Source organism: Nicotiana tabacum, chromosome 3, assembly GCF_000715075.1.
Source record: "Nicotiana tabacum cultivar K326 chromosome 3, ASM71507v2, whole genome shotgun sequence".
Taxonomy (NCBI): domain Eukaryota; kingdom Viridiplantae; phylum Streptophyta; class Magnoliopsida; order Solanales; family Solanaceae; genus Nicotiana; species Nicotiana tabacum.
Genome location: NC_134082.1, coordinates 15,320,267 through 15,330,363, shown reverse-complemented (window position 1 = coordinate 15,330,363; position 10,097 = coordinate 15,320,267). Strand labels below are relative to the sequence as shown.

The window sequence follows — 10,097 nt, the reverse complement described above, 5'->3', positions numbered from 1 at the left end:
TATTGTTCAAAATAGGCAACAACGTAGTATATAGCTATAGCATCATCGAGCTGGTAATTCAACAATGTGGTTATTCTTAGCTTGACAATTGCTTATTACCTAATATGGAAGATTAGTTACTCAGTGACATATCATAATTGTATAATACTAGCAGTCAACCTTCATTTTCTCATTTTTTAGCTGTAGAAACTATTTGCTTAGTGGTTGGATTTGCTTATGATGGCAAGAAATTTCCAGAAATAGCGAAAATCATAAGCCAGTTACAAAACAAAAACTTCAACTCTAGAGCTGAAGTTCGCCAGTTACAAAACAAAATCTTCGCCAGTTACAAAAACAAAAACTTCAGCTCTAAAGCTGAAGTTCGCCAGTTACAAAAACAAAAACTTCAGCTCTAGAGCTGAAGTTCGCCAGTTACAAAAACAAAAACTTCAGCTCTAGAGCTGAACTTCAGGCCCGACTACTAGAATGCTGAAGTTTTGCGTGATTGCCTTTGTTACTTCAGTCCCGTATGCTGAAATTATGCGAAAAAGTGGGTACATTTGTAATTTTTTTATAAAGCGGACACAATTAAAAAGTGACACAAAAACGGGTATAGATACAAATGCCCAGAAAAGAGGAGGTTCTGGTGGACTGGAATTGGGTGGGCGAGTATGAAATATCAAAAGCTCAAAAAATGAGGAGGTGAGGGAAAGAGAAAAGAAAAAGGGAGGGGTAGGGGTTAGGAAGCAACTGTTTTATCCTTTTTAATCTTTTTCTTTTGTGATTTTTTTCTCATTTTAAATTTTTTCATATTCATACGCTTTATTAACCTGATTGATACGGTCTTTATACATATCAGCTCAATTATCACCATATAAGCATAAATAATGATAACAAATATTTATTAAGATAATTATTTTATTAAGCAAAAGTGTTAAAATAAAATAAAAAATAGAATTGATAGGCCGGGTTTACAATCCTAATGCAAATTTGCACAATTAAGCCATACAACATAGGAGTATTCATGGTTCGATCTGAATTGGCTTTCTTCCAAAAAGAAAATCAAACAAATTAAGTCGATTTTCAAGTATTTGAAATCATGAATATTCATTTGCATCCTAGACTCATGCAATATCTCTATATGCTCGTTGATTGATTCAAATTATGATTATGAAAAGACTTGGAATAACTTAAATTATATTTTATCTCTGGTCTGAAAAACATATCTAGATTCTGGATTTACTGTCCCTTTAGCTTTGAGCCTATTTGATAATTTTTATAGGTTCAGTTTATATCGGTTTTAGTCGATTTTTCAGTTATTTTAATTTTTTGCCAGCTTTTTTTTTCCTTAAATACGAGACATTCCAAACACATATTCCGCCTACTATATTCTAACACAACACTAAAAAATCAATTATTCTTTAAGAAAATTTATCATTTACCAAAATATATTGACAATATATAATTGAATTAAATAGTAACGAGTAATTTAAGGACTCAAATAAAAATAATTTATTTTTAACATGAAATAAATTCTTAAATTTAGCAAAGTAAAACTATTATCAAATTAGATATAAAGACAAAGAACTTGATTAATATAATGATAAAGAACTATACTGCCAATAAAAAATGCAACGATTACATGTTTACCATAAAATTTTAAATTTTTTAAGTAAAAATATACATAAGTATATGTATAATAAAGTTTTAAATATGTATTTCTGTAGTCGGTTTGATTCGATTTGTTAAAATTATTTTTTATGTAAAATCAAACCAAACCAAATTTAATTTATTTTTAAAATAAAAAACTAAAACCGAATCAAACCATAATATTATTGGGTTTTCATGAACACCATTATTCCGCCTAATAGGAACACAATTTGGACAAGCAACTGATTCTAAAGGGCATTTCTGGCATTCCGACATTACCACGTGTCATCTTACTATTAGTCCGACTATCTGTAGCTTCAAAGTATGACCGCCATCATGATATTTAGTAGGGGGTGGGGGTAAACGTAGGGGGTGGGTGGTCTCCACCGAATACCAAGGGTTGAAAATTCGGAAAATTCTGGGACAATTTCCCCTTTTTTATATCTCTCAAGTCTTCTCTAGTCTCAACCCTCTCTCTTTACACAAAAAAGAAAAAAACAGAAAAATATCTTCTGTGAGATCCTTTCGATCATCTCGATTCACCATGGCAAGTTTTTTACTTTTTTCTGATTTCTGTTATTTTTTATTTTATTTATTTTTGCTATTTTGTAATACTAATTCAACTTAGTACAAAAAGAATGTTGATTTTATCTACTGATGGAAGTGTTATTTTATTTAGTGCTTTATTTTTTGTGCTGATCTGTTTTGGCTTTTTGATCTGAGTATTTATGTGCTGTGCGTGGCGAAAACCCTAGGTTCTGGTTTAGTTAATGGATGATGGATCGGATTTGTTGTAATTTGGATTTTAATGTTTTAGTTATGGTTGAATTTAGCCACGGGATTTGTGGTTGTCTTACTGGTTTGATCCATGACTATTTGATTGCTGAGTTTCTTTTTGTATGAATATTAATTCAGGTTGTTTAGGATGTTGGCACAGGCGGATCCAAGATTTGATCTAATTTTTATACTAATTTAGTGGATTTTTTCCACACATATATAAAGTCTGAACCAAAGCTATTGAGTTGGACTAACCCATAACTAATGCATTAGGTCCGCTTCTGGATGTAGGAGCACACTTATCACCATTATGTGTGTGTGTGGAGATCAAAATTTTCAAAAATTTGTTTGTGGAGTTGAAAATTTTCAAAAATATAGATGCTTACTAACTCGATATTCATTTCCTCGAAAAAGTTGTGGGTGTAGTGTTACCAGGCAACTAATTTATAATCCTAAAGCTGCGTGTTGTACTTGGGTATTAGAGGGTTATTCTATTACCCACATTTGCTTTTAACGCCCTTGAATTTTGAAATATTCAAAATCCATTGCCTCAGAGAAAATAAAGTTTATTATTGTACATATTTTTCTCGTGTAGGAGATGAATAAGTCCATTTATTTACTTCTATAGTTCTACATTCTTTGCACTTATTATACATGCTCAGATTTTGATATATAGATACTTAAACTCTTTTATGAGTTATTGAGTTGGACTTGAACCGGTATCTCTGGGAGCAAAAGATAGGCCCGGAGAACCACCTTTCATTTTCATCGTGACAAAAAAAGAAAGAATTGAGCGAACTTGGAGTTGGCGTGTAGGTGACAGATTACTTGCTTACCATATTGTGGGCACAATCTTAGTTTGTAACTAGCGTAAATTCCTAGAGCTGCCTCTGCTTATACTTGGGTAACTTAGAGGTTTTTCTAATTAGCGTATTTACTTTAGCTACCTTGAAATTTGAAATTATTTTAGTATATACTTACTTAGTTTGTCTGTATGTTCAATTGCTCGGCATTTTCCAGAGAATTTGGGAAGTTCTATTTGGGTTTTCTACATGAAAAATACTAGTAAGATAATTATAATTGGAAATTGTGTCTTTTACAAGACAATAGGCAAAGGTAGAGAGTGGATTGTTCTCTTGGTACAGCCATGGAGGGTTGATGTGTTTATAGTTTTGTGATTAAGATAAAAAAATGTGTTTTTGTTAAGCAGGGAATTATTTGCAGAAGTTGAATCATTGCTTTGGTTCGTGATTCAATTGGCCTGTTTTGTAATGTAAAACCAGGATACAAACTATGTATCTTGTTCACAGTAATTTTTAGCAAAGTTGTGTTGACTGTCATCCAGAGTGGGTAAAAAGGAGTCCTTCATCTTCAATTTTGGTTGAAGTGTGGTATCCAACTTGAAGAACCGCTAGTCAAATTTGCTTGTTCTCACCATCCGTCCCACTAAATTGTGAACTGCCCTTAAGAAATAATGGATTTCATTGTAGCTGCTAAGTGATTTTAGTTATGAACCAGATGATTTCCCAGCAACCTGAGATAATAGTCCATTCTATTATATCCCGCAGACATTACGGCTTCTTTATTCCAAAATTGAAAAATTGCCCCTGTTCATTTTCAAGAAAGAAAAAACTTCATGGCTTTGATGTCGTACATTAGCTAGTGCATATGCATTTATCGGAAATGTGTAGAAATTAAAACTGTATTTCCTGTTCATTTAAAAACATTTTAATTTAAATCTGTTGTGCATTGTACTTTTTTGGTTTCCTCCTTTTTCTTTTTCATTTTTTGGTGTCAATTTCATGAACAGAATAGGTGTCAATGTTAATTTATAAAACATGTTCTTTTATATTGGGTAAATCAATCAATGCCGTTACTAAATTAATTGGGGCCAAAATATGAATCCTTTATATCCATTCTGCTTTGTTCAGGCGATATAGTATTTAGAGGATTCATCATAGACGACTATCTTTATACTGGTTGTCAACCTATCTTAGACCACCAGTTATGCTTTGACGTCGGTTGAGTCACATGTATTGGGTGTTTGTTTTAATTTTTGTTTTTACGTATTAGTATCTGTAGAATTGCTCTCTACCCCAAGGTAGGGGTAAGGTCTGTGTACACACTACCCTCCCCAACCCCACTAAGTGGGATTATACTGGGTTGTTGTATCTATAGAATTGATGTGCCTCTGGTTTGTTGTATTATTATGAAGAAACTCATCAATTGATTGACCTCGGATTTTCTTTGTAGGCTAACTCTGCATCGGGCATGGCTGTGCACGACGATTGCAAACTGAAATTTTTGGAGTTAAAAACTAAAAGGACTTATCGCTTCATTGTATTCAAGATTGAGGAAAAGCAAAAGCAAGTCATTGTGGAAAAGCTTGGTGAGCCGGCTGAAAGTTATGAGGACTTCTGTACACACCTGCCTGCAGATGAGTGTCGTTACGCTGTTTATGATTTTGACTTTCTGACAAAGGAGAGTGTTCCAAAGAGCAGGATTTTCTTTATTGCATGGTAATGTTGAATGATTAGCATTATTCTAATTTTAATCAAGAATTTATACCCTTTTATTGCTTGTAATTATCCCAAAAAATATACTTTTATTGCTTGTTTTTTGGATGTTGCGCACTAACTATTGATATTTGTTATTGTTGCTGTGTGTTTTGCATAGGTCTCCTGATACCTCTAAGGTTAGAAGCAAAATGATCTATGCTAGTTCCAAGGATAGATTTAAGAGGGAATTGGATGGGATTCAGATTGAGCTGCAAGCAACTGATCCAACTGAGATGGGTTTGGATGTCTTCAAAAGCCGTGCCAACTAAATAAAGTTTTCTAGTACAGCATTGGATGTTCTCTTTACTTTTGTTGAAGAGAAATGTTAATATTTGTTGGGGCAGGGTCCTGGCTAAGATATGATATTGGTCTGTTGTCAAATTTTATTTTAAAAGGCTTGTCATCCTGTAGACATTATGTGGTTTTGGTCTTATTTTGTGGTGTTTGCGCGTGGAACTTATGTCATGGGTAGCTTTTGGGGCTGGTACGAATTAACAATTGTTATCAGATTGTTCCTTCTTTCATTTTGTGTGTTTCTTCTTATCCTGTTGCACCTTCTGTAATCCGTTTATGTGTTATGATGCTGGCTGGGTGCTGCTGCTATTTTTTGTCTCTGTTCGTACAATTTTTGTTAGTTTTTGTTTTAAATACAGGGCAGGAGGAGGTTGAATATTTTGGGCTGTTGCCAATTCTTTCTGGATGTGATGACTAGATACTAGGTGGGGATTGAACATTTTAGCACTTGACAGGATAACATGTACTACTACCTGGAAAAACAATCAGTAAATTATTTGAGGGAGCTTTCCATGGTGGCAGACAGCAATAAGATAAAGACAGTAGCTGTCTGCTCTCTCAAGTTTGACACTCTGGGGAATGTAGACTTGTCCCAAAGTGGGAGTTGAGTGGTGATTGTCGAGTGTTTGACTCATATGATGTACATCTCGGGGTGACAAAGGATAAAAGAAAATAGTTATTCACTCATATTATCTATTAAAAAATGGGTTGGATAATTAACTGTTTAAAAACAAATCAAATATGGATAAGAACCATATTATCCACTAAAATATGGATAATCAATGGATAACCAATGAGTTTAACTTTTACATTTGTAAAGCTTAAAATTCGATATTCCTCAATCCTCAAGTTGAGAGACGAGAAGTTCTCTCAAAAGTGATCATATTCAAGAAATCATGGACTCCGTTGATTAATTTTTTTTTATTCGTATTAAATATGGGTCGGATCAGATAATTTAACTGTGTTTTGCATTACTTGTTTTTGGCCAGTCCCATGTCCGATCCGCCCGTTTGCCACCGTATGTACATCTAATGGCGATGGTATGTGATTTTTAGCTCACTAGTATGGAAATATGGAATACAAATAAATCTTGTGCTTTGGGTAGGTTAAAAATGTATACATATAGCTAGAGACGACAGACAGTTTGGATTCAAAGGCGTATTAGGTATGGCAATTTGCTTTGGGAAGGCTAAAAATTTGGTACTCCTTCAGTTTCTATTTATGTAATGTAATTCAAATTTTGAGTAAAACTTTTTAATGATTAAAGTTCTCAAATGATCTTTTGTAAGCTAATAATGACTAGAAGGCAACTTTTGCAGACCGTTGAATTAGTATATATAGTTCCTCGCTGCCTATTGTCATCCCTGCAAGGCTGAAAAGATAGCTGTAGAGGAAAAAGTATTACTTAGTTGAACTCTGCAAAAAGCTATAAGAGAAGTTAAAAAAAGTTAGGTGGGGGAAAATATGAAAACGCCGTCTGTGGGGATCGAACCCACGACCACGTGGTTAAAAGCCACGCGCTCTACCACTGAGCTAAGAAGGCTCTGTTATTAAACCCGAAAGACATTTTCTATATATCAATTAAAGCTGCATCTACAGCTTAAAAAGACACTAAACACCCCTAATGGTCATCATTCCTAAATATCCACAGCAGCAGTAGCAAAAATCCCAATGCATTTTTAAAGGAAGGTTGATAAGTTTTATTCTCTTATATATCTGAACTATATTTGCTCCTAATTAGCAGTTTGATAGCTTTGACCCCCCTAAACACATGTTCATTTAGGTGTGTGAGAGCGAAAAATTGAAAAATCATCTTCTAATAGGAGCATTTTTCAATTATTAATTGCCACAAATTCTTATACAATAATTTATTTGTTTTAATTTTGTATTTTTTCTTGTTTCTTCTGAATATACAAGACAATTTTTTTCTCAACTTTGCATTTCTTTTTTAGCCAAAATAGTGGAGTTCCAATTCTTTTTTTTTTTTTTTAAAGATTTGAATTTTTGTGCAATGGACTAAAAATATACGATGATATAAAAGGACACCCGATGCAAAGCATCTAGTTCACGCAGGATCCGAGAACGAATTGCACCCTAAGGGGTGTGATGTAGGTAGCCTACCCTTATGCAGGCATTAATTGCCAATTTCACGGCTTGAACCCATCACCTATAGGTTTCACATTACAACATATCTTTTATGAACTTGAATGCAATCTTTAATTAATATTGTGGAAGAAACGTAATATTCCTCATCATAAGTGGTGCATTAAAATTTTAAAATACTTGATAAATTTGGTTAAGCTTATTATTGGTAATCTTAGAGATTTATATGGCTATTATAGATGAGTAATTTTACAGAAAACGTACTGTAATAAAGATGATTGCTGTTATTATAGGCAAAAAACTATTATAAAAAGGTAAAATATATTATAAAAAATTAATTTCTAAAAAGATTTGACTTTTGTAATGAATGATGTAGTGTTTTTTTTTTGTTCTTAAAGTTCTGTGATGCAGTACTGATTACTTTGGAGTAAATCTTTTTTCCTTCTTCTTTTAAGTTTCAATTTACTTATTCCACACTTATCTGCTATTATTGTTTCGTTAATCAAATGTCAACTAACAGATTTTGGTATAATCATCAGACAATCATTGGTCAACTTGTAGACGTACTGTCAAAACAACAATGAGACAATTCAAAATTACAGACTTTGGAGGACCTTTATTATTTAATCTTAAATTTCAAAAGCACACGAGGTATGTTTGCAGAGAGAAAAAAGCAAAAAGAAAAGCAGTGAATATAACGAAATTGGTCTTTTTATTGATTTGTGCACCAAGTACACCAAGGTATTACAATAAAACAACTTGCAATAACTACTATAGGAAATGAATAAAACGAGGACGTCCTCAATACAACAATATATTACGAAAAAACAAACTCCATATATGAAGCATCAAAGCTCAGATACATTCAAGACTTTTTTACGAATACTTAAGTTATTGAAGCCTCGTCCTCGTGAACGTACTAAGAGAACAATGTGCAAGAAGGCCAAAAGAGAAGTAGAAGCAAACTGGTCTATATCGTCACGAAGAATCAATCTTTCAATTGAAAAAATTGAATAACTTATTCCATAAATTAATTGCTTTATACTATTGATGTTTGAATTTTCCGTCAAGAATCCAGCATTTGTTTTGTTCTTCAGACAAAAATCTGAAAAAAACAACGAAAGAGAAGATTAGAACCTTATTCAAAGAAAAGAAGAATAAAGTTGATTCATATGGAAAAAAAATACACAATTCAAACAGCTACTCACTTGATTGATTATGGAGAATGGCTGACCTCCTAGAAATACTTAATAGTAGATTGGAGGTGGGGGAGAAGCATAAATGTATACGGGTGGAGGCGGTGATTTCACGGGTGGAGGAGGTGAGCTGTAGTAAATGGGAGGAGGAGACTTTACTGGTGGAGGTGGAGAGAGGTAATAGTATGGAGGTGGAAGAAAAGGTGATGGCGGAGGAGGAGACTTGTAATAGTAGGGTGGTGGAGATGATGGCGATGGTGGCGGTAGAGATTTGTAGTAATAGAGTGGTGGAGGAGATGGAGATGGTGGTGGTGATGACTTATAATAGTATGGGGGAGGAGGAGAAGGAGATGGTGGTGGGGGAGATTTATAGTAGTATGGTGGTGGGGGAGATGATGATGGTGGTGGAGGAGACGTGTAGTAATAGGGTGGAGGTGGTGATGGAGATGGTGGCGGTGGAGAATTATAGTAATAGGGTAGTGGAGGAGATGGCGATGCTGGTGGTGGTGACTTATAATAGTATGGGGGAGGAGGAGAAGGAGATGGTGGTGGGGGAGATTTGTAGTAGTATAGTGGTGGAGGAGATGATGATGGTGGTGGAGGAGACTTGTAGTAATATGGTGGAGGTGGTGATGGAGATGGTGGAGGAGGGAACTTGTAATAGTAAGGTGGTGATGGGGATGGCGGGGGAGGAGATTTATAATAGTAAGATTGTGAAGGTGATGGTAGAGGAGGAGACTTGTAATAGTAAGATGGTAGTGGTGATGAAGATGGTGTGGGAGGAGATTTGTAATGGTAAGATGGTGGAGGTGATGATGATGGTAGTGTTGGTGACTTGTAATAATATGGAGGAGGAGGAAAATGAGATGGTGGTGGAAGAGATTTGTAATAGTAAGGAGGTGGAGGCGATAGTAACGAAGGTGGTGGTGATTTATAATAATATATGGGTGCTGTGAGCACGTGATTTTTGTTTCGCGCGACAATCGCTCCAAAAGAAATAAAAAATAATAACAATTGGTCCCGTTGTACAATTTTTGGATTTTTACATGGCACTTTGTTAATTATTTATGAGTTTTGCCCATTTTTATTTTTATTAAAACAAAATACAAAAAATGTGTGTGTCATGCATAATTTGAACTGTAATCCGGTTGTTAAATAGAAAATCATAAATAGGCATCTTTGTCCGTGATTTTATTTTTGTTTGATTTTACCTGTTTTGAAATATTTTAATGTGTGTGCAAATAATTGTATTAAGTGTTTATTTAATTTTAATTTGATTTTACTTAGGTTTGTTTTTAAAATAAAGAAGAAAAGAAAATAATAATAAAAAAAATCCTTTTTCCGGACTTGGGCCAATTTTAAATAAATTGGCCCAAACAAACTAAGCCCAAAACCTAGGCCTGCCCGGTCCGTGACCAGCCTACTCCGAGAACATACAAACGACGTCGTTTTAATCCAGGCTGATCTAAGCCGTTGATCTCTGAAAGATCAACGGCCAAGATCTCTCACCCCGAACCCACTAACAGACCCGACCCGTCTC

At 34.4% G+C, this 10,097-nt stretch overlaps 1 protein-coding gene and 1 non-coding gene across 2 annotated transcripts; one reads left to right on the top strand and one right to left on the bottom strand.

Moving 5' to 3' along the window:
• The first annotated feature begins 2,002 nt into the window (after positions 1–2,002).
• Positions 2,003–5,488, top strand: LOC107780538 (actin-depolymerizing factor 2-like). Its single transcript, XM_016601092.2, has 3 exons — positions 2,003–2,176; positions 4,660–4,925; positions 5,083–5,488. Exons 1-3 carry the CDS (start codon positions 2,174–2,176, stop codon positions 5,231–5,233), a joined length of 420 nt encoding a protein of 139 aa, XP_016456578.1. The 5' UTR covers positions 2,003–2,173; the 3' UTR covers positions 5,234–5,488.
• A 1,241-nt stretch (positions 5,489–6,729) lies between these two features.
• On the bottom strand, positions 6,730–6,801 carry TRNAK-UUU (transfer RNA lysine (anticodon UUU)). Its single transcript has one exon. It is a non-coding gene; the product is annotated as a tRNA-Lys (tRNA).
• Between the last annotated feature and the right edge of the window lie 3,296 nt (positions 6,802–10,097).

Bases quoted from the DNA above. Each gene is read 5' to 3' on its own strand.
- LOC107780538 (XM_016601092.2), top strand. The intron at 4,926-5,082 runs GTAATGTTGAAT...TGTTTTGCATAG, and splicing joins AGGATTTTCTTTATTGCATG to GTCTCCTGATACCTCTAAGG.